General features: G+C 49.0%; 1 protein-coding gene across 2 annotated transcripts; it reads left to right on the plus strand.

Moving 5' to 3' along the window:
• Positions 1 to 23048, plus strand: MYO1A (myosin IA). 2 transcript variants are annotated; one of them, XM_030822399.1, is made up of 29 exons: positions 1 to 482; positions 1093 to 1313; positions 2863 to 2996; positions 3102 to 3217; positions 3485 to 3579; positions 3799 to 3903; positions 4099 to 4145; positions 4282 to 4345; positions 4550 to 4648; positions 7287 to 7390; positions 7494 to 7641; positions 8138 to 8256; positions 8338 to 8424; positions 10351 to 10416; positions 10560 to 10664; positions 12575 to 12637; positions 12840 to 13040; positions 13211 to 13437; positions 13780 to 13980; positions 14208 to 14301; positions 14764 to 14913; positions 15015 to 15083; positions 15474 to 15548; positions 20391 to 20525; positions 21249 to 21355; positions 21693 to 21825; positions 21978 to 22130; positions 22306 to 22433; positions 22687 to 23048. In XM_030822399.1, the coding sequence occupies exons 3-29, from the start codon at positions 2883 to 2885 to the stop codon at positions 22811 to 22813; spliced, it is 3132 nt and encodes a 1043-aa protein (XP_030678259.1). In that variant the 5' UTR covers positions 1 to 482; positions 1093 to 1313; positions 2863 to 2882; the 3' UTR covers positions 22814 to 23048. The 2 variants fall into 2 exon arrangements, with proteins under 2 accessions (XP_030678259.1, XP_030678260.1); XM_030822400.1 differs by lacking the exons at positions 1 to 482; positions 1093 to 1313; positions 2863 to 2996; positions 3102 to 3217; positions 4099 to 4145 and having other exon boundaries at positions 3376 to 3579; positions 22687 to 22951.
• The last annotated feature ends 1342 nt before the right edge of the window (positions 23049 to 24390 follow it).

Consider the following 24390-nt stretch of genomic DNA (forward strand, 5'->3'; position numbering starts at 1 on the left):
GGACCTTGCACCAAGCAGCCATAGCTGAGAGTTGGAGAATCAAGTCTCTCTTCAGTTAAGTGTCTATAATTACCTGTAATTACCTAATTTGTTCTTTGTGCATGCCTGGGAGAGAGGATGGTAGGCAGAGGGGGCTTGCTGTTTTTAGGAATTTTCCTGGCTGGATGAAGGGGTACTTCTTATCTATCAGATGGAGCTATTACAGCAGCTCAGGGTCTTACTCAGTGTCCTAGTGCTGAAGAATTAAAATTAGAACTTGGGCTCCAACTTATGGCAAACTTAGGGAGCTGCATTCTGTTCCTGGTTCTGCCATGCACTAGCATGGAACTGTGGGCACATTGTGTAACCTCTCTGATTCTGGTGTTTGTCCCTAGTTTTCCATTTTAATGGAGTATCTGTATTGCCCTCCTCAGGATGGTGCTATTCAGTGAGGCATTGCAGGGGGGAGTTCAATGAAACTGGGACATCTATACACATGTGAGGTATTATTACTAATCACTTTAATCTTTAGGTCTCTATGATAGGGTCTGATTCATGGGGGAAGGGAAGTGGAGAAGAATTTGGGGATTTTGTCTGCTTACCTCTCCAAGTAATCTCATTAACATCCCCTGACTCCCGATAAGATAGGAAGAGTAGGTATGAGGGAGGTACTGTTTTTTGCTAGGAAGACACTCTTTGTAAAGACGTGTCTCGCCATGTTGCCTAGGCTGGTCTCGAACTCCTGGGCTCAAGTGATCTTCCCGCCTTGGCCTCCCAAAGTGCTGGGAGTATAGGCATGAGCAGCCGCACTTGGCCCTACCTGTCCTTGACAAAATTCCTGACTTCTCTTTGGGAAATATTTTCCTTGGCTATAAATTCCATTATTTCAGCTTTCATTTCCAAATTTGGGAGACAATGGAGCAAGAACCCTCCTTTAGTTAAGCCTCTCAGCTAATGCCAGCCAGATACCCTTTCCTACCTAGCGAGAGCTTGAGTGTCTCCCTCTGGGGCTTCAGGCCTGTGAAGGGTTAAGTGAGCCACACCCTCAGCAGGAACAGTCTGGACTTTGTGCTAATCAGCCATCTCCGGCCTCTCCTGGTTTGACTGGCACAGGGAGCCTGGGCTGGAAGAGGCAGCAAAAGGGAACATCAGAAGAGTGGACACTGGCAAGAGGAGGGCAGCGTTTTTCCCAGCTTCCCTGCACCATGGACAGCTCCCATTAAGCCACCTCTCCATCCTGGGGCCGGAACACCTGTGCCCCATTCCTGTCAAATTGAGATTTCATCCACCATTCTCCAAAGAACAGTGAAGTTATACCCTAGTTCCAGTGTTGGGTGAGTCCTGCCTTGACCTGTCACTGCTTCTCTTTAACACCTTGGGGCGCCCCATCTGGGGCCTGTTGCCTTTTTCCCTTCCCTACCCTCAACCAGTCACATTCCCACTCCCTTCAAATCCAAATCCAAAGAAGATGACTGCTCCCAACCCACCTTCTGCTTCTCAACCTTCTCTGCCAAGTTAGTTAAAAGACTTAGTTTTTTGTAAAATCTAGAAAATACAAAAATAGTATCTATTTCATGGGGATATTGTAAGCACTAAATGAATTAGTGTATGTACAGTGCTTAGAACCCTGTCCAGTTCATGGTAAACGCTGCCTGATTGCTAGAGACTGCTATTATTGATATTCTTATTGCTTCCTCAGTTGTGTCCTTCTGATAAGTGACAAGTGCTCTCTTTTCCTAGAGCTTGGGAAAAGCCAAGTGAAGGGAGAAGGAAGCCTGTGTGCCCCTTCTTGCCCCACTTCCAATCCTCCTTCCTCCCCTCCCCAGCCCGGGTTCAGAGATGCAATAGCATAGGAGGATGTGTCTCTTTCATTCCTGTTCGGGAGTGGCATTGACCATTGTACTAATAATTCTGTCCTGTGCCTGGCCACTCTGCCTACTCGGTCTCACAGGAAAGACTGAGGAGGGCCGGGTTTCCTCCTTAGGGAACACCTGCCCATGTGCCTACTGCATGGGGGCCAAGCCCCACCACCCTCCCTGTAGTTCCAACTCTGCTCCTCCTTTTTCACTCCCCCAAGAAGCTAGGTGTGTCCCTCTGGGGCAAAGTCCATGCCAGAAGTTTACAGGAGTGGGTGTAAAAGCTGGAGATGGAAAAATAGAGACAGACATGTAGCACATCCAGAGGTCCTGACAACTGCCTGTTTGTTGGGGAAGCAAACTCCACTTTCATTTTCTTTGGGAAATTCCAGTCTCTTATGGAGGAACTCCTGCCTCTATCCTCTATAATTCTGCCTTGTCCAGTTCCCATTTTAAAAATGAAGCTCACTGTAGCAATGACAGGGAAGGAGAGACCTTTGGAAGAACTTCTGAAATGGGTATGGGTAGGTTGGGTGCCTTTAATAGGGGCTGTGAGAGGTAAGGGGTTGAGAAGAAGCACTGGGGGGAGATGGGGAGTCTTTACCCTGGCCAGGGCCCATTGTAGGAGAGAGAGGGCTTTCTGTACCTGGCGGCAGCACAAGTCTTTGCTTACACTTTCCTCCTCAGCCCTCTCTCCTTCAGTCACAACTCTGCTTCCCCAGTTGTAGCCCACTGGGTGCCTGCCTTCCCCTGGTAGTCAGAGGCAGGTGTTCCTGTCCCACCCCTGCCCCACCCCCACCAACTGTAACCCAGGCAGCAGAGGATCCCCCCCCACCTCCTGCTGAGAGTTTCAGCCTCCCTAGTTAGCTTGGGCTGGTCCAGAGGCCTCTCCTAGGTTGGGGGCTCTCTTTAGGGCCAGGGTAGGAAAAGAGGAAGGCTCTTCTGGTCCTTCTGCCATCCTCCTCTCAAACAGTTACTGGCCCCTAAAGCTGAGTGGACATCAGCAAACTGCGCCCCTTATCCCCAGGATCAGTGGCCCCTCTGGACATGCCTCTCCTGGAAGGTTCTGTGGGGGTGGAGGATCTTGTCCTCCTGGAACCCTTGGTGGAGGAATCACTGCTCAAGAATCTTCAGCTTCGCTATGAAAACAAGGAGATTTATGTGAGTGTCATATGGGTGCCTCTGGCTGTGGATATGTGGCTGGAGAGGTCACAGGCTCCCACCTCACCCTCAAGCTCATTCCCTTCACCTTTTTCCTGGCTCCAGACCTACATTGGGAATGTGGTGATCTCGGTGAATCCCTATCAACAGCTTCCCATCTATGGGCCAGAGTTCATTGCCAAATATCAAGACTATACTTTCTATGAGCTGAAGCCCCATATGTGAGTAGGGGGACCAAGGGAAGGCTGAGAGGGCCCCAGCTTCTTGACACTGAGTCATCCTAATTTCCTTTGTCCCTTCCCCTGAAGGGGCTTCTCCAGCTGCCCCTTCCTTCCCTGGCCTTCTGGAGGCCCCTTCCAAGGCCTGTCACATCTTGCCCAGTCTGCTCCAAGTAGAGAGAGTGGATGAACCTGGGTGCTGGAGATTGAATGAAAGATGGTGTCTTGAACTGGTTCCACAATAGTCATTGCCCACTTCCTCCCCACAAGCTACGCATTGGCAAATGTGGCGTACCAGTCATTGAGGGACAGGGACCGAGACCAGTGTATCCTCATCACAGGCGAGAGTGGATCAGGGAAGACTGGTGAGGCCCCTGGCTGGGGGAGCACATGGAGTCACCTCTGGAACTGTCTCCTTGTCTCTTTGCAAGCCAGACTTAGACCTGACCCTCCACCCCACAGAACTTCCTTTCCACTTTTTCTGACTCCAAGGGGTGGTGAGGCACCAGGGTGAAGGAAGTTAAGGAGGTGGGGGGATGGGCTAGTCCTGGGTGGGGACCCACGAGAGTGTTTCTCCTGCACAGAGGCCAGCAAGCTGGTGATGTCTTACGTGGCTGCTGTCTGTGGGAAAGGAGAGCAGGTGAACTCTGTGAAGGAGCAGCTGCTGCAGTCTAACCCAGTGCTGGAGGGTGAGAATTCTGCTCTCTGCTCTCTCCACCCTCCATCTAACCCCCAGAATCACTGAGCCGTAGACCCTCTTCCCCAGTGCTGCAAAATCACCTCTCTTGTTCAGCCCAAAAAAATCTGAGATTGTCATGAGGACTGGAAGCCCTTCCTCCTTTCCCTTCTCTAGAGTTTCACTTCTCCCCTCCTCGTCTCTGTAGCTTTTGGCAATGCCAAGACCATTCGCAACAACAATTCCTCCCGATTTGTGAGTAAATGTCTCCCCACCTGGGAGGAGAGGATGTGGGGGCTTGAGAGGGAGGAATGTGGCACAGACCCCTCCCAGGCAGAGTGGTGAGAAGAGGAAGAAGCTAAGTCTCTCTCTCTCTGGTCTCTCTCTGAAGGGAAAATACATGGATATTGAATTTGACTTCAAGGGATCCCCCCTCGGTGGTGTCATCACAAACTGTACGTGTCTCCCCAGTTCCACTCACCTGTCTTCCACCTGCCTCCCATGGCCCTTTCTGCTAATCTGTTCCTGTAGAAAGGCAGAATGTTAGATGTCAAGGAGACTTCCCAACCACTAGGAATGCCGGCGATGGGGGCAGAGTTAGAGGGAAGCTACTGCATCTCCCAGGCCCTCAGGATGTTATTTTTCTAATTCTCTGCCAGATCTGCTTGAGAAATCCCGAGTAGTGAAGCAGCTCAAAGGAGAAAGGAACTTCCACATCTTCTATCAGCTGCTGGCTGGAGCAGATGCACAGCTGCTGAGTATGTGCCTGCATGGGGAAAGTGTCCTCATGAGTGACACATGGCAAAGTCCCCAACCTCCATTCAGTTCCAGAACCCCTGTTCCCTCTGGGCCCCTACAGCCCTCTTCCCTTGAGCCTCCCAGATTTTCCTTGCTGCATTTCCCATTCTGAGCCTCACCCACTCATTGTTGGGAACAAATTCCTTTACCCCTGTGTTCTCTTCCTTTTCTGGGGTTTTATTGCCAGGGATATGCCTTCTTGCTTCTTCACTGTTCTCGTTCCTCTTTCCTGCCTGGGTTCTGCTTTCCCTGAGCTGGCTTCAAATATAAAACACTTATATCCATCTACTTTCCTTCCTACCTTCATCTTAAGGGAATTTAATTAAAGCAGGGAAGCAGGCAGAATGTTGTAAGTGTTCAGGACCTTTCAGTGAACTCTAGTTGAAGCTGTCCTGGGTCTACATCTGCCTTACCTAGGACCCTGTTCCTGATTTTCTTTTCATTCATTCATTCATTCATTCATTCAACATCTCTTGAACACCTATGATCAAATATTATGCTAGCCTCTAGGGATACAGAGTTGAGTAAGACATGACCCTGTCCTCGAAGAACTTATAGTCTTCTAGGGATAACAGGTGTGTGAGCAGATCCATTGTAATATGGTGTGATCAGGGCCATCAGGCCTGTGCAGCTGGCTATAAGAGCAGAAGACCGGCCGGGCGCGGTGGCTCACGCTTGTAATCCCAGCACTTTGGGAGGCTGAGGCGGGCGAATCACGAGATCAGGAGATCGAGACCACGGTGAAACCCCGTCTCTACTAAAAATATAAAAAATTAGCCGGGCGTGGTGGCGGGCGCCTGTAGTCCCAGCTACTCGGAGAGGCTGAGGCATGAGAATGGCGTGAACCCAGGAGGCGGAACTTGCAGTGAGCCGAGATTGCGCCACTGAACTCCAGCCTGGGCGACAGAGCAAGACTCTGTCTCAAAAAAAAAAAAAAAAAAAAAAAAAAAAAGAGCAGAAGACCTAGAGCCCCTTGGCTTGGCCTGGGGAAGGGTCGATCACAGCCTGGATGCTGGACTGGCCTGAAGTGGCTCTGGGTGGGCATCACTGGAGTGTCTGGTGGACTTTAAGCCCTACTGGAGTTTGCCTCCCAATCTCCCCTCTGGCTGTGAGCACCGTGGGTGTCTGGCCCCCAAGAATGTCTCTTTGGTTTCTGGTGATTCTACGCTAGGTCTGTGCTATCTCCTTTTCCACTCTTGGATATCTCTGTGATCTTCGGGAACCCCTGCAGATCTCATGCTCTTTCCTGGCTTAATAGTTTTGGTTATGTTCAACTTGTCTGCATCATGGGCATTAGTGTCTTGTTCTGGTTGGTCTGTCATCTATTGGTTTAAATCAACTCTAGATGAGGTCTCCCAGGTATCATCATCCCCAGACTTTCTGACTCATTCTCCCTCCAGATACCCCTCCTTAGCAGGCTCTTGTTTCAAAATTTGTGTGCCGAGGGAGCTGCCATTAGACTATAGTTTGAGGGATACTCCCTGATTCTCAGATCATTTGCATACCAGATAATTGACATCCCTCAAACTCCATGATTCACCGAATCTCTCCCATCCTAGGGAAACAGCTTTGATCATTCACTTGATTCATTTATTAAAAAGAGAAAATTTCCTGCATGCCAGAAAGGCACACAGAATATGGAGATGAAAAACACAGTCCCAACACACAAGTTGCTCATTTGTGGGAGAGACAGAAAAAAACAAAACCTAGCCCATATGATATGGGCTGAGATATAGATTCACCAGTGGAGAATGCAAGAGAGCCATTTGGCTCAGGCCCTCAGCATCAAAGAAAACTTTTCAGAAGAGGTGTCAGGGTTGGGGAACATGCTACCTGCCATTTTATTGGTGTTTGGTGTTCAAACAATGAATGAGCAACCCAGGCCAAGAGTTGAGGCTGGGGGCAGGCAGGAGATATGCGTTTACCTTTCTCCCCTTATCTTCACCCTCCAGAGGCACCTGCGTAGGATGGAAGGGTTGCTTATTTTTATTGTTTAGAACCCTGAGGGTAGGGAGAAGAGTAAAATGAGGGTTTTGTTTCATAAAAGTTGGGGGAAAACCCAATCAATATGAGCATAAAAACCCTAAACACTACTTAAAAGTGTACTTAAAAATTTAGTCTGTTAGGCCAAGTGACTCATGCCTGTAATCCCAGCACTTTGAGAGGCCGAGGCGGGTGGATTGCTTGAGTGCAGGAGTTGAGACCAGCCTGGCCAACATGGAGAAACCCCATCTCTACTAAAAATACCAAAATTAGCCAGGCGTGGTGGCACTCACCCATAGTCCCAGCTACACAGGAGGCTGAGGCATGAGAATCACTTGAACCTGGGAGGTGGAGCTTGCAGTGAGCTGAGATCGCACCACTGCCCTCCAGCCTGCGTGACAGAGTGAGACCCTGTCTCAACAACAACAAAAATTAGTCTATCATCACAGGAATTAATGATCCCAAAACAAAGGAGGCAGGGGAAGAACCCAAAACAAAAATCACTCCTTTGAATAAATGAATGAATCCATTAGGGCAAGAGCTGTGAGGTGTCAAGGCTGGAGGGCTCCAGAGAGCCTGGGTACTAACCCTCTTCCCCAACACTGGCCCTCCCAGAGGCCCTGAAGCTTGAGCGGGATACAACTGGCTATGCCTATCTGAATCATGAAGCATCCAGAGTGGATGGCATGGACGACGCCTCCAGCTTCAGGGCTGTACAGGTGGGTGCCCAGGGGTGAGGCAGGCTTGGGCCCTTAGGTCATCCTCTATTCGCATTGGACTGGCACCAACAGTTCAGCTTTTGATTTCTGCTTTCTGCCTAAGAGTGCAATGGCAGTGATTGGGTTCTCAGAGGAGGAGATTCGACAAGTGCTAGAGGTGACATCCATGGTGCTAAAGCTGGGGAACGTGTTGGTGGCTGATGAGTTCCAGGCCAATGGGATACCAGCAAGTGGCATCCATGATGGGAGAGGTCTGCATCCCAGCCTGCTGGAGCCCCTACCCAGACCCTGAATCTCCTACTGCAAGTCGTGTCCTTCTACCATCTCTAGCATAATTGATCTCACCCTGATGCAGTCCCACTCAGCCCACTCCTGAATTCTCCCCTACACAGACTCACTGAGAACTCCTGATGAAGCATATTAGAATGAGCTTTTAAATTTGATATATCTAGGTCTGGAAATTCTCTGAGTCTGAGTTGATTATTCTGCAGAATGGGGATAATCACACCTAATTCATGAGATTCTCATATTACAGTAGATGATACATGCAAAATGCCCAGATCCCCTTTCTCCTGTCCCCCACCTCCCTGAGATTCCTCCAGGGCCATGTTCTGGGTTGGCTGCAATGACTTCTCCAGTGAGACCCCAGGACACCAGTGTCTCAGGCAATTTCACTTATCAGATTGCACTCCCTCCCCTGAGAGAAAGCTGCCTCTAAGGACATGCTGTACTTTCTTATTACCCCAGGTGTTCGGGAGATTGGGGAGATGGTGGGCTTGAATTCAGAAGAACTAGAGAGAGCTTTGTGCTCGAGGACCATGGAAACAGCCAAGGAAAAGGTGGTCACTGCACTGAATGTTATGCAGGTAAGGGGCTCACTGGAGTGGAGGAGGCTGTTTTGACCCTGTTCTGTGATGCCACCCTAACCAGCTGGGCCTCACCCACAGGCTCAGTATGCTCGGGACGCCCTGGCTAAGAACATCTACAGCCGCCTCTTTGACTGGATAGTGAATCGAATCAATGAGAGCATCAAGGCAAGTGGCTGCTCTCTTTTCTCCATGCTCTCCTGTCTGCCTCACTTTCCTGCCCCGTCACCAGCCCTATACCTTGGTTTCTGAGATGAGCAGAGTAGGGAGGATGATGGGGAGGGTACAGTTCCTTCCAACAGTGTGTTGTCATGGAAACATCACTGGCTTTTGAGTTAGACAATCTGGATCTATCATCTACTTACTTAATTGAAAGTCATGTGGACTTTCAATTAAGTAAAAAGTCATGTGGACTTTCAATTTCACAAAGGTTCTGGGCCTCAGTGTCCTGATTTGGAAATGCCCACTAAGAAACACTAATGGCCAGGCGCGGTGGCTCACGCTTGTAATCCCAGCACTTTGAGAGGCCGAGGCGGGCGGATCATGAGGTCAGGAGATCAAGACCACGGTGAAACCCCGTCTCTACTAAAAATACAAAAAAATTAGCCGGGCGTGGTGGCGGGCGCCTGTAGTCCCAGCTTCTCGGAGAGGCTGAGGCAGGAGAATGGCGTGAACCCAGGAGGCGGAGCTTGCAGTGAGCTGAGATTGCGCCACTGCACTCCAGCCTGGGCGACAGAGCGAGACTCTGTCTCAAAAAAAAAAAAAAAAAAAAAAAGAAACACTAATGTGCTGGGTGTGGTGGCCCATGCCTGTAATCCCAGGACTTTGGGAGGCCGAGGTGGGAGGATTGCTTGAGCTCAGTAGTTCAAGACCGGTCTGGGCAATATAGTGAGACCCAAACTCTATATTTTATGAAAAAAAAAAGTTAAATAAAAAACTATTTAAGAAACACTAATGCATTCCTACCTGCTTCACAGGGTTTAATGAGGATCAGATAAATTATGTAAATAGTTACCATATGTTACCACAATTCCCACGCCTAGGTATATACCCAAGAGAACTGAAATTAGATGTTCTCACTAAAATTTGTACACAAATGTTCATAGAAGCCTTATTTGTAATAGCCAAAAAGTAGAAATAGCCCAAATGTCCATCAGCTGATGAAGAGATAAACAAAATGTGGTATATCTGTACAAAAGAATGTTATTTGTCCATAAAAAGAATGAAGTACTGATACATGCTTCAAGATTGATGAGCCTTGAAAACATTTTGCTGAGTGAAAGAAGCTAGTCACAAAAGACCACATTTTGTTTGATTCCATTCATATGAAATGTCCAGAATAGGCAAATTCATAGAGATGTGAAGTAGATCAATGACTGCTAAGGGCTGGGGGAAGAGGGGTATGGGGAGTGACTAATAATGGGTATAGGATTTCTTTTGTGGGGCGATGAAAATGTTCTGAAATTAGGTAGTGGTGATGGTTGTACAACCTTTTGAATATACTAAAAAGCCACTGAATTGTACATGGTATGTGAATTATATTCAGTAAAGCTGTTATTAACAAACTATCCACATGGAAGTGCCATCTATTTAGAAGCTATTACTGAAAGGTAGTAGAATAAGAAGGAATTTGAGTCTAGGCTTGGTAAGTACCTATCCTTCTGAAATTTGACTTTTTCATCTGTAAAATGGGAACAATAATACCTTATAAGGTTATGATAAATAAAGACGTGGAATCTTTTGTAAAATGCTCTACAAATATAAGAGATGGTTATTGTCCTGAGAGGTTTTATTGTCTTTCTACCTGGTACCATCGGAGCACCATCCTGGAATCTATCTGTATCTTCCTTTTCCTCCTTTCCTCCCTCTTTGCTTCTTCTCTAGTGTGTGGAGGAGGGAGAGTAAAATCACAACAATTCCTTTCCAGTTTGGCAAAGCTCTTGCTAGTTCTGTTTGCCCCCTACTCCAACCCCATCCGCTCCAGAAGGAGCTGGCCTGGTGTGCAGACCTGGGGTTGCAAAGGGGTCTCCAAACCCCTTTACTGAGGACAGTAAAGGGGGCCTGTCCTCAGATTTATCTTTCTCTCCTCTTCAGGTGGGCATCGGGGAAAAGAAGAAGGTAATGGGAGTCCTTGATATCTACGGTTTTGAGATATTAGAGGTGAGAGTGCCTCACCTCAGCACCTTGCTCGCCTAGGATTAGAGGTGGACAGGCTCACAGGGGGGATGTGAGGGAGGGGAGGTAGGACTGAGAGGGAGAAACAGTCTTGGAGTGAGCTCTCTAACCTGTGCTCCCTCTCTCAGGATAATAGCTTTGAGCAATTTGTGATCAACTACTGCAATGAGAAGCTGCAGCAGGTGTTCATAGAGATGACCCTGAAAGAAGAGCAAGAGGAATATAAGAGAGAAGTAAACCAAGTCTTTTCTACTTCCCCCTCTTAAACAACTTCTAGGCATATGCCAGAGCTTCCTTTCTCCTTGATCACAATTTCCTCTACATCGTCCCCAGATGGGAACACAGAGGACAAAATGTTTCCCTTGCATAGTAGATCATTCCAGCATTACCAAGTAGCCCTAATCCTCTGCTCTCCATTCTTCATTTCCCTGGCCTCCCGGGGTGCATGTGTGGAAAGTCCTGACAAGAGGGAAGTGACAGCTGTGCTTGGCCTATGGCAGACTGAGAGCCAAATATAAAAAGGACATTTCTCCTGGGCTTGGCCCAACCACATCTCTTTCTGTGCCCTTCTCTAACATCTCAGAGTCCTTGGTCTCCCCCGGGCCCTAGCTACGGTTGCTGTCCTTTCTTGTAACACCATGATCCCAGACTTCCTCACCAGAAGTGCCCCATGGCTCTAATTTCTATGGCTAGGTGTTAGAAAAGCTCTCTGATTGAGCTCATTACCTTCAAAGTGTGAATGGCTGAGAGTCTCCCTCATCAAAACCCTCCCAGGGATGTTCCCTTGTGAGCTCTCAGGAATAGGTTGTAACAGAATTTCAGGCAATGTGGTCACAATGTGTGAAAAAGTTTTTTTAGTTGTTTTGTATGTTTTAACTTTAACAATTTAAATGATCAAATACATAATACATTCCCATGCTTCAAAATTCAAAAAGCTTAGAAAGTATATAAGGAAAGTTTCCCTCCTACTTCTGCCCCTAGCCTCCTAGTTCTCCTCCCCACCCAAAGGCAACCAACATGGGCCTCCTTCCAGAAGTCTCTTACGCATATGCAAACAAATTTGTAAATATATTTCCCCACAAAATCTATACAAATGGCAGTAAATACACTCTGTTCTGTACCTTGTTGTCATCACGTAACGAGATCTTTCCATATCAGTATGTAAGGATGCTTTTTTACAGCAACACAGTATTTTAAGAATGTCATAATTCCTTTAACTGGTTGGGGAAGGTATTTGGGGGATTAAGTGGGAGGCAACTTAATTTAATTCTGTTTTCTCTAAAGACCTGTGATAGAGGGAGGAACGAAAGACCTATGCTTCCCAGCCATACATGAGAATGTCCCAGCCTGCAGTGTCTGACCCTTGGGTGGGATCAGGAGCTATCCTATCTGTAGGCCTGATGCCCAGCAAGTCCCCAAAGTGGAGAATGATTATCTTTGGGTCTTCTGCTTTTGTACCATTCTTGCTTTTCAAAACATTATATAGTCTCAAAGTCTCATGTAGATAAAGTGGTTCCTAAAGGGTGGTCCTGGACCAGCAGCATCAAAATCACCTGGAAACATGTTGGAAATGCAGATTCCAGGCCCACATCCCAGACCTGTTGAATCAGAAACTTGGGGAGTGGGACCCATAAATCTGTATTTTAACAGCCCTCCAGGTGATTGTGCTGCACACTCAAGTTTGAGAATCACTGATGTAGATCTTTGAAGATGTATCAAATTAGCCTTGTTGTTTGATGATAAACTCTCATGTGCTGTGGTTTTATAGAGCACAGAGTAGTGTGGCCGCTGTTCCACATACACATGGATCCTTCCCCACTCCCACACGGGAAATCTCTATCCTAATCTTCACTCAACATGTTACACTTCCCTCTCCACCCTACACCACCTACGGGGATCTCTGCATTGTCCCACCCTGTCTCACAGCTGCTCCAGTTCCTCCCGTGTGTCTGTCTACCCACCCCACAAATTCTCCACCAGCCTTGGAGGGATGGGGACATAAATAGAAATCATACCAAGGACCCCTCTGAACTATGGGGCTTTCTGATGTCCTTTGTTGGGTGGGTGAAAGGCTGGATCTGGTGAGGTCTCTGGAGGCTTGTCTTGGACGTGTTCCCTGTAATTTGTTGTCTCCCCTGACCAGGGCATACCGTGGACAAAGGTGGACTACTTTGATAATGGCATCATTTGTAAGCTCATTGAGCATGTGAGTTGTCATTCTCTTATCTGTGGGACTTCCCCTTCCAGACTGCCTGAACATCCTTCCCCTATCTCTCTCCCTGATTCCCCACTTGGTAGGGGCAGTAAAGAGGGCAGAAGATAAGAGCAGAGAAAGGGGGCAGCAATGAGAAAGTGGACATCTTGGAGGACCAGATTTAGGTTGGGCTTCTTTTGTTCCCCCGGCCCAGAATCAGCGAGGTATCCTGGCCATGTTGGATGAGGAGTGCCTGCGGCCTGGGGTGGTCAGTGACTCCACTTTCCTAGCAAAGCTGAACCAGCTCTTCTCCAAGCATGGCAACTACGAGAGCAAAGTCACTCAGAATGCCCAGCGTCAGTATGACCACACCATGGGCCTCAGCTGCTTCCGCATCTGCCACTATGCGGGCAAGGTGAAATGGCAGGGCTGGAGGGCAGAGATTAGGGCCCAGGCCCAGGCTGAAGCCAATGGGGGAGGAACCCGGGGAAGGTGAGAGTCTGGAATACTTCACAATGAGACTGGGAGGGCCAAGTGCTGGGACAAGGTTGTGGGGTCTCCAAACCGATAGCTGCTCCTTTACAGGTGACATACAACGTGACCAGCTTTATTGACAAGAATAATGACCTACTCTTCCGAGACCTGTCGCAGGCCATGTGGAAGGCCCAGCACCCCCTCCTTCGGTCCTTGTTTCCTGAGGGCAATCCTAAGCAGGCGTCTCTCAAACGCCCCCCGACTGCTGGGGCCCAGTTCAGGAGTTCTGTGGCCATCCTCATGAAGAACCTGTATTCCAAGAACCCCAACTACATCAGGTGACATGGTGGCATGCAGGGGAACATGCTACATATGTGATGGCACGTGCGGGGTCCATGTGCTGTAGAACATGTCCATGTGGGGGTGCTTCTGGAATAAGGATATCAGAGGTCCTTTCCTCACAGAAAACAGTCAGATAAGGAGCTGAGAATCCCACAGGGAGAGAGCATCAGATTCAGTAGGGAATACATAGAAGTGAGTGAAACTGGGGAGGCCAGTGTGTCTACTTTCTTTGAAACTTTTCAGTGAAGTGGACCGTGTGCAGCATAGGGGAATATGATGGGTTACACTGGCAATGGTGTCAGCCCCTGAAGCCTGTGCCTTACCCCACCTCCTACCAGGTGCATAAAGCCCAATGAGCATCAGCAGCGAGGTCAGTTCTCTTCAGACCTGGTGGCAACCCAGGCTCGGTACCTGGGACTGCTGGAGAATGTGCGGGTGCGACGGGCAGGCTATGCCCACCGCCAGGGTTACGGGCCCTTCCTGGAAAGGTACCGATTGCTGAGCCGGAGCACCTGGCCTCACTGGAATGGGGGAGACCGGTAAGACCCCATGAGGAGACTGGGCATCAGGAAAGGGCAGTGCAGGAAACATCTCTGGGGGAAGAGACCTGGAGGTGCAGTGCACATCTGCTGAAGCTGGGTGAATGGATACTTTGAGGAATGAATTGAGTGATCACTTCTTGGAGGCTGAAAGGATTAGGGGAAAGGTGGAAGAGGACTCCCTCCTGAGATACCCCTCTGCAGCTTTCTGTCATCTGCTTCCATAGGGAAGGTGTCGAAAAGGTCCTGGGGGAGCTGAGCATGTCCTCGGGGGAGCTGGCCTTTGGCAAGACAAAGATCTTCATTAGAAGCCCCAAGACTGTGAGTTAGAGAGTGCACTTGCATTTGGTGAGGGTAGAAGGTGGAAGAGTGAGAGCCCACGTGAGAAAGGCTGGAAGGGGAGGGAGCATGTATAACCTGGAATGGATCACTATCCAGTGGATGGGAAGCTTCCTGTCTGCAGGAACCGTATCCCTGGGAATTGAACTCTTGGGTTCCTACACTGCCCTGAGCCTGCGGAGCTCAGTGCTGCATGGCTCTAAGTGCCTTTGCCTGAGGCAGAGCCCTTGAGGGTTGGGTTGATCAACATCTAGCTTACGGCCTGCTACAAAGTTAGAGTTAAGTAGATACTTGTTTACTGAATGAATAAATGAGTGAACTAAGAAGACAAAGGAATGATCAAATAAGGCCTGGTTGGGAAGCCTCAGTACTGTGGGGTATAGGAGAGGACAGCACTGTTCCCTTGAGCCAGTCTCTCTGTCACACCCTTCTACCTCTCCACAGCTTTTCTACCTTGAAGAACAGAGGCGCCTGAGACTCCAGCAGCTGGCCACACTCATACAGAAGATTTACCGAGGCTGGCGCTGCCGCACCCACTACCAGCTGATGCGAAAGAGTCAGATCCTCATCTCCTCTTGGTTTCGGGGAAACATGGTACGGTCATCCCCAGAGTCCCACTCTGTTCACTCTAATAGGGAGGATGGAAGGTGGCTCAGGAGGTGCCATTTTTCTAACATCTCCTATGTTTTCTACAGCAAAAGAAATGCTATGGGAAGATAAAGGCATCCGTGTTATTGATCCAGGCTTTTGTGAGAGGGTGGAAGGTAATGGAGATTGGAAGAGAGATTTCCTCACGTTGTTCCTCCTGGATTGTGCCACCTGCTGGCAAGAGCAGCAGAGAGCTAGTCCTGCCTGCACCCAGGCCGTACCTCTGTGTATCAGGTCGTCCGTGTGTGGGTGGGTGTCTGGGAGTGAGAGGCCCGTAGGGGAGACCTGTATAGGTGTCTGGGTGAGTAGATGCCTAACTTGGCAGCAGAACTTTGCCTTCTGCTCTAAGTGTCCTCACTGCCAACTTGTCTGACTTTACTTCCTCCTTCCAGCTACAGTCTCAGCTCTTTATCTTACTCAGGTCTTTGTGTGGTTGAAAAATAGTACAACCTCTTCTAGAATCTGCCTATCTTCACTTTGGCTCCTTTCTTGTACTTTTCTTCCAGGCCCGAAAGAATTATCGCAAATATTTCCGGTCAGAGGCTGCCCTCACCTTGGCAGATTTCATCTACAAGAGCATGGTAAGTGGTAGGGGTTAGGGTGGATGTTAAGGATGGAGCAGGGAGGCACAGGTTTGGGAGAGGGGTTTGAGAAGAGGCAACTGAAAGCTTTCCCCCAAGAGTTTCCTCAGTCTGCATGTACTTAAGTCCTAGGAGAAGAGGGCAGCTACCTGCAGGGACCAGGCCCCGGTGCCTTGGACTCAGGGGCAGAATCAGATAGCATTTTGGCTTGAGTGGACACTCCAGGCAACCTTGTGGCAGGAAGGGGTCTCAGCACATCCACCATCTGGTCTGTGGTCAAATAGCCTTGTGAAGAGCCTGGGGCTGGATGTTTAACAACTGTTGAAGAGGCTAAGCCTCATTGAAGAGTAGAGTGATCCACACATTAACTAGCCCAACCTCCCAAGATCCATTTTAGGGTTGGGGTGAGAGTAGGCGAATTGTATCTTCCTTCTACTTCCTCTGAAACTATTGTCAGCAAGTCAGAAAGTAAATCTCAGGAAGGACCTATCCTAATTCTGGAGGATGTGGGTCAGGCTGGGTGGGAAGACCCACCTGGAAGGCCTACACATTCAAACTTACAGGCAGTTCCCAGGGGGAGAAAAACAGGGACAGAGAAGAGTAACTTCTGGAGACATCAGTCAGATAGCAATAGTGCTCCTGAGAAGTGTCAGGGAGGAAACCAGGGAGGGAGAAGCACTTCCAATGAAACCTTGGGAAAGGCCAGAGAGCCTTTCCCAAGGAGGAAGAGCAAGATCCCACAGAGCAAGAGGGATCTTGGACAGAGGCTGGAGCAGATTGTAACTGACCTCCACTGATTGGGTTTTTGACCATAGTTAGGACCCTGACTGTGCTCATTCAGACATAAGACACGTTTGCTTGCAGCCCCTCTTTGTTGTTTGAGAGTCTGGATCCCTCAGCTCAAGAGAGGAATGGGGGCTCTGAAGCTCTGGGCCTCTTTTTTGCCTTCCTGAGCCTTCATTTGCTCGTCCTCTTCCCCTTCCCAGGGAAGTTCCATCTTCCAGGTCTCTTCAGTTGCCTGATCACCTCTTGTGCTGGTGCCAGAGTGTCTGCCTTCCCACCATACATGCTTCTTGCTACACACCTGAGACTTGTAATCTGATTTTGCTGTTATCTCCTGACTGCCCTTCTTCTTCCTTTTCTTTCATCTGTATATCGTCAGGCAGCTACTAATTGTCAACCCAGAAGCTGCTGGGTTTAGACCAGGGTCTCAATAAATCACACCCCCACAGAAGCCTGCGGGCACTGGGCACTGATTCCCCCAGTGTTTCTGACTATTCCAGTTTGTCATTGCCTTGACTGTAACTAATGCTAGTATCCATTATCATTTGTTTTATTTTTATTTATTCATTTATTTACTTTTTGAGACAGAGTTTCACTCTTGTCGCCCAGGCTGGAGTACAATGGCGTGATCTCGGCTCACTGCAACCTCCACCTCCCAGGTTCAAGCGATTATCCTGCCTCAGCCTCCTGAGCTGGGATTATAGGCATGCGCCACTGTGCCCAGCTAATTTTTGTATTTTTAGTAGAGACAGAGTTTCACCATGTTGGCCAGGCTGGTCTTGAACTCCTGACCTCAAGTGACCCACCCATCTTGACCTCCCAAAGTGCTAGGATTACAGGTGTGAGCCACTGCACCCGGCCTTACCCATTATCTTTTGAACATCTACTATGCTTTAAGCTCTTTACATGCGTTAACTCTAATACTTTCAATAACCCTGTGAGGTAGGCTCTTTTCTTTCTCCCATTTTATAGTTAAAAAGCCAAGGCTCAGGGAGGTTAAATAACTTGCCGGGGGTTCCACAGCTGTAAGTGGTAAAGCTGGGTTACAAACTATTTGACTCTAGAGCTTTTAACCACTGCCTAAGACTGCCCCTCATTGATAGAGGCTCAGGCAACCCATGGCCCTAGGCAGACCTGGTGGCAGGAGGGCTGCATAGGAAAGGGCAGAACTTTCTAGATCTAGAAAAAACAATAAAAAGAAGAAAGCCTTCAGAGGCCTCACATTAATTGGAACAAAGGGGATTATGACAGATGTTTAGGCATGTTTGTTGAATTATTAATAAATAAAATCAGACTAGGGACTGGGGACTCCAGTCTTGGAGGCCTTCCCAGGCCCAGATCCCAAACCCACGAAACCCACCAGACCTGTAGTGGAAGCTACAATGAGCTTGGATAGTTCCTGCAGTTAACAGCAATATACTATGTATTCTGCCTCTTTCTATTTTAATTTTTTAACCTGATATCTTAGTAAAACATTTTCATAAAAATTCCAGACATTTGGAAGTGCCAAAAATCAAGTCATTTTTTATATCTTCAGTAATTCTGTGCCATAAACAAACAGGTTGCTAGGTGCTCTATGGGATGTAAAACCTTGGCCAGGCAAGGTGACTCACTCCTGTAAGCCTAGCACTTTGGGAGGCTGAGGCGGGAATATTGCTTGAGCCCAGGAATTTGTGACCAGTCTGGGCAACATAGTGAGACCTAGACTCTACAAAAAAAATTTAAAAATTAGGTGGATGTGGTGGCTCGTACCTGTAGTCCCAGCTACTTGGAAGGCTGAGGTGGGAGGATCGCTTGAGCCCGGGCGGGCAAGGCTGCAGTGAGCTGTGATGGTGGCACTGCACTCCAGCCTGGGCGACAGAGCAAAACCCTGTCTCAAAAAAAGAGGCAAAAACAAAAACTTAAGAATCCTTGTCCTAGGTTGGGGGAGACTAAAGAGTCAGTTGCCATGGATGAAGCTTGATTGGATCCTGGAAAAGGAAAAATAAAACAAAGCTTCAAAGGACATGTTTAGAAGTTTATAAAGGACATGTAGAGAAATCTGAGAGTGGATTGCTGCTGGATGAGTGATGTTGATTTTCTTAGGTGTGGTGATGGAGTTATGATCGTGTAAGAGAATGTTCCAGTTCTTGGGAGAGGCATGCTGACGTTTTAGGGTAAAATGTCATGATATCTATAACCTACTTTAGGATGGTAGGGTAGCAAGGATTTGTGTAAATGTGTATATGCATGTATTTATATGCACACATGTGTGTGTGTTAGAGCACACAGATAGTGCAAGGTGTTAACATTATCAGTTGGTGCATTTAGATGAGGAACATACAGTACACAGATGTTAATTGTATCTTTTTTCAACTTTTCTATAAGTTAAAAAAACTCAAAATAATAAGCTATATTGAATTTTTAAAACATCATATTAAGCCATTCTTCTGTATAAATTCTCCAGTGGTGTTCCACTCCTTACCACAGCCTACAAGGCCCATCATGATCTGCCCCGACCTACTCTCTGATCCTGCTCAAGTGATTCCGGCCACCCTTTTTTTTTTTTTTTAGACAGAGTCTTGCTCTGTCACCCAGGCTGGAGTGCAGTGGTGTGATCTTGGCTCACTGCAACCTCCGCCTCCTGGGTTCAAGCGATTCTCCTGTCTCAGCCTCTAGAGTAGCTGGGATTACAGGCATGCGCCACCATGCCTGGCTAATTTTTGCTCACCCTGGCTTTTTAATGTCTTTGGAAAATGCTGCCACTCATTCCTGCCTCAGGGTCTACTTCTTTGCATCACAGCAGATGCCATTATCTGACATCACACTATATATTTATTTGCTTGTGTAGTTGGTACCCTTCTCCACCCTACAGTAGAATGTAAGTCCAGTGAAAATGAAGACTTTGTTCACTGTTATGTCCCAATACCTAGAACAGTGCCAGGCACTAAGTAGACACTCAATAAATGTTGACTAGTGAAAAAAATGTGAGACCTGGGATCCTGCCTTATAAGGACTCAGTGTCTAGAAAAGGGAGCTGCTTTCCATGCAAATAACTATAGTACAAAGACAAGTGTAGGCAAATTGCTATGGGGCTTCAAAGAAAGGAGAGGCAATCTGGGGCTTGGGGAATCAGGGAGGGCTTTGAGCTGATCTCCCAGGTTGGCAGAGTTGAGTCAAGAGAGCATCGAGAGCTAAAGCACACAGTGATCATGCATGGACTGGGTAGGGGCATGGGAAACAGTCCTGTCCGGGTGGTGTGCCCAGGGAATGCAGGGGTCCTGCGACATGAGGCTGGGCTCTAAGTGTCAGGGAGGAAACCCAGGAGAGAAAAGCACTTCCAATGAAACCTTAGGAAAGGCCAGAGAGAAGGAGGATGAGCATGGGATCTTGGACAGAGGCTGGAGCAAATTGTAACTGACCTCCGCTGATTGGATTTTTGACCGTGGTTAGGACCCTGACTATTGCTCATTCAGACATGAGACACATTTGCTTACAGCCCCTCTTTGTTGTTCGAGGGTCTGGATCCCTCAGCTTAAGAGAGGAATGGGGGCTCTGAAGCTCTGGGCCTCTTCATTGTCTCCCTGAATTCATTTGCTCTTTCTCCTTTGCTCCTTTATTTGCTCCTTCTTCCTTTGAATGGAGGCTGACATGTTTGGACTTGACTGATTTGAGAGGACGGGAAATTTGGTACCTAGCCAACAGCCGACACAGACAGTGGCTGCCACCTGTAGGCAATTGTGAACAGAAGGAATAGAAAGCTACAGGAGCAAAACTTTGAGACCAGCTTTCATATTGGTTCCTCTTACCTCACTGCCCTGGGTAGCAGGTCTCTGGTTGGAACTAATCCTTCTCTCCCTCCGGTCTCCTATTCATGCTATTACCTCCCGGCCTCAAGCCTGCACCTCATGCTGAAAAAGATCCAGGAGGTGACTCCCTTCCATCTCTTCAGCTCCACCCCTTGCTTCTCACTGTGGGTTAACTTCCTCCTTTGAAGTGGCAGGATCTGGGTGCCAGTTTGCCTGTCAGGAAGTGTTTCTTCTCATCACTCCACTCCCAATCCCCCTTCTCCCAAACTAGGTACAGAAATACCTACTGGGGCTGAAGAACAATTTGCCATCCACAAACGTCTTGGACAAGACATGGCCAGCCGCCCCCTACAAGTGCCTCAGCACAGCAAATCAGGAGCTGCGGCAGCTCTTCTACCAGTGGAAGGCAAGTGGAGCCCAGGCACCCCTCCTCTCATTTCGTCTTTTTTTTCCCTCCCCCTGATTTTCCTCTTTTGCCTCCCTCTTCTATTTTTTTCCCATTAAAAAAATTGTGGTAAAATATACATAACATACCATCTACCATTTTAACGGTGTTTAAGTGTATAGTTCAGTGGCATGAGCGACATTCATGTTGTTCTGCAGCCATCACTGCCATCCATCTCCATATGTGTTTTTCATCACCCCAAACTGAAACTCTGTACCCATTAAGTAATAACCCCCTATTCTCCCATTCCCCTAGCCCCTGATATCTTATAATCTACTTTCTGTTTCTATGAATTTCACTTTTCCAGGTGCCTCATATAAGTGGGAATCTCATAATATTTGTCGTTTTGTGTCTGGCTTATTTCACTTAGCATAAAGTAATTTGTTCTTTTATTCAGGAAATGCTTATTGAATACCTGTCTGGGGCTAAGCCTTGCCCTGAGAGCTGAGCATAGAGCCCTCCTGGTGCTTTTATTTGATGGTGTCCATTCCCTCCCCCAGCCTCCCTCGGTTCTCACACTCCTCCTTAATGGTCCTCCAGCCCCGGCCTCTCCCTGAGGTGTCTAGTGCCTGTCCTTTTTCTCTCTCTCCTCTCCTAGTGTCTTCCAGTCAATGTTTCTCACCTCCCCCCCCAGCCCTGCCCTCCCACTCTATGATTTTAGCTCCTGTCCCTCCTTCCTCACAGTGCAAGAGGTTCCGTGATCAGCTGTCCCCAAAGCAGGTAGAGATCCTGAGGGAAAAGCTCTGTGCCAGTGAACTGTTCAAGGGCAAGAAGGCTTCATATCCCCAGAGGTGAGCACCTCCCAGACCCTGCACAGCCAGTTCCATCAAGCAGCAGTTCTCAAACTTGACCATGCCTTAGAATCACCTGGCAGGATTGTCACCCCCAGGTGCTGTGTCCCTCCTCAGAGTCTCTGATCCAGCAGGTCTTGGGGTTGGGACCAAAATTTGCCTTTCTAACAACTCCCCAAGTGGTGCTGATGTCTTGGTCCTGGACTGTGCTCTGTGGACACTGACAGAGGATACGTGGATGTGGGGGAAGGGCCTGGGAGGACTAGGATGGGAACACTGGGGGTGGGGAAGAGGCCTGTGGGCCTTGTCCCGCTGCACACCTCCCGTGTGTTCTCAGTGTCCCCATTCCATTCTGTGGTGACTACATTGGGCTGCAAGGGAACCCCAAGCTGCAGAAGCTGAAAGGCGGGGAGGAAGGGCCTGTTCTGATGGCAGAGGCCGTGAAGAAGGTCAATCGTGGCAATGGCAAGGTAAGGGCCTGCAGGCTGAACTCCTCCCGCAGCTAGTGCAGAGCTGTGGGCTGGCATCTGGAGAGCGGATGGCAGGCTGTGTTTGCGCCCTGCCAGGTGGAGTGGGGGCAATTAATCCTGTCTTTCCTCACCCTTTCCTGTTCCGTCCCTAGACTTCTTCTCGGATTCTCCTCCTGACCAAGGGCCATGTGATTCTCACAGACACCAAGAAGTCCCAGGCCAAAATTGTCATTGGGCTAGACAATGTGGCTGGGGTGTCAGTCACCAGCCTCAAGGATGGACTCTTTAGCTTGCATCTGAGTGAGGTATCAGAGCTGGGTGGGGCAGGCCTTGGACTGGAGAAGGTGGTATGCATCCCAGGGCTGGGGCAGGCTGGAGGTGATGGGGACCAGACCTTTCACTCTGGGCCTTTGATGTCCCTCAGATGCTCCTAAAGAGAAAAAATGAATCCCTTTCCTGCTATTTTTCCCTCTTCCTAAGATGTCATCAGTGGGCTCCAAGGGGGACTTCCTGCTGGTCAGCGAGCATGTGATTGAACTGCTGACCAAAATGTACCGGGCTGTGCTGGATGCCACGCAGAGGCAGCTTGCAGTCACCGTGACTGAGAAGTGAGGCCATGAACTGGGGGTGAGGGGCGGCTTAGAGTAGACGGCCAGGCTGATGGTCATTGTGACCGGGATCAGAAAGCGAAACATGTAGGGCAGTGCAGGCCGGGGCTTGGAGGTGTTTCTCAGGCCCCCACCCAGGTTCTCTGGGGCCTCAAGTCCTCTGACTCGCATGATGGCGGGGGGCCATCATGAAAATGTGGGAGTCAGGGTGAGGGGATGGGCACTAGACTTAGTTTTTCTGTTCCCTCTCCAGGTTCTCAGTGAGGTTCAAGGAGAACAGTGTGGCTGTCAAGGTCATCCAGGGCCCTGCAGGTGGTGACAACAGCAAGCTACGCTGCAGGAAGAATGGGAGTCATTGCCTGGAGGTGACTGTGCAGTGAGGAGGGGGCACCATGCAGAGATGGCAGTTGCTTCCTCCTGAACCAGCACTAACCCCCCTCTGCCCTCCTGTGTGGGAGGATCTCTAACCCCTCTGATCGTGGGGCATGGCTTGGGGATTAAACTACCCTTGAAGAGGACCCTTGTCCCAAACCCTTCCTGTTCTCTCCTCCAAAAGTAGCTTCCTCCAACCCTCAGCCTCTCTGCTCAGTAATAAAACATGTGGCTTGGAAAGGTTCAGTCAGGGTGGGTGGGTCCCTGTTCCCCCTATCTTTTCACCCAGGTGTACTTAGACCCCTGCCCCCATGCCCTTTTTCCTCCTCAAGCTCCTTGGATCCAGCTAGTGAGGTAATAAGAAAGGAAAAGAAGAGAAATTGTCTCCGGGCTCCTTGACCGGCTGAGCTCTGGGGGGGTGTTCAGAGAGACTGCGGTGGGTGGAGGGGCTGCGGGGGGAGTTAAGGATGGGGCTCAGGTCGCAGGTGGCCAGTGGACTGATTCATTAAGTGTGTCCCTGGAGGGAAGAAGTGAGCATCCCTGTGTTGGCAGAAACTGGGGTCCTTTGGCGATTTAGCCTGAAAAGCGGCCCAAGGCTGGAGGGCTTATGTATGCTGGGGTGCTGGGGAATGCAGGGTCTCCTGTACATGGGAGCGCCATCACCCCCTCTACTCCCACACACAGCACAGGGCTGCATCACACCAGCCTCCCCGACACCCCCTTCCTTCTCACACACCCGAGATGCCAAACTGCTGCCAACAGTTATCTTGCTCGTCTCTGTCCCACAGCTGGGGCCTGCAGCAGGTGGCACTTCACTGGGAGGCTCCCTCATCAAGACCCTTCTATCCCTGTGACCTGGCCCTTTCGTCTCCTCTTCCTTTATTTTTCCTGCGTCATCGTCATTATCTTTTTCTCACCCTCCCGACTATCTCACACCATCTCATTGTCCCTGTTTCTGTGGGCTCTGACTAATATCAATATGTAATATTTTGTAAAATGCTTTAAATATTTTCCTACTCCCCCTCATATCTATTTTCTCATAGATTCTGTCTTGTCTCAGCCTCTCACCATCCTGGCCTCTACCTTTGGGGAACAAGCTGCTCATATATTCACAGTAAAATTTAGAGCTGTGGTCTGTGAGAGCTTAGCAGGGGCTGCCTTTGTTTTTGTCTCTGGCTGTCTTTTCCTCCTGTCAAGATCTCTACCTTGCCTACCTCTTCCCGCTTCCTTCCCTGAACTCACTGTGCCTTGAGGCTGGGGTCTCCCTCCACCTGACTTCCATCTGCAGCCAGCTCACGGCCTGGCTATCATGCTGGCCAGCGAAAACTGATTAACTTCTCTTCCTGCCTGCAGATTAATCTGCTCTCTGAGCACAAGCCACGTGCTTCTGGCACACCCTGCTTTGAGCTGAGATAGAACTTGGGGAATCATCTGTTTTCAGGCGGGTGAGGGGCTAGAGCCTGCCTTGTTTGGGAGGAGGGTGGCTCTGTTCAGAATAGGGTAGCTCAGGCTCTGGCCAGCCTTCTCCCACCCCCAACAGCTCCCCCCATCCTTGACTTCTCAGAATCAGGCCGAGAAGAGCCTA

This window comes from Nomascus leucogenys, chromosome 11, assembly GCF_006542625.1.
Source record: "Nomascus leucogenys isolate Asia chromosome 11, Asia_NLE_v1, whole genome shotgun sequence".
NCBI classification, from domain to species: domain Eukaryota; kingdom Metazoa; phylum Chordata; class Mammalia; order Primates; family Hylobatidae; genus Nomascus; species Nomascus leucogenys.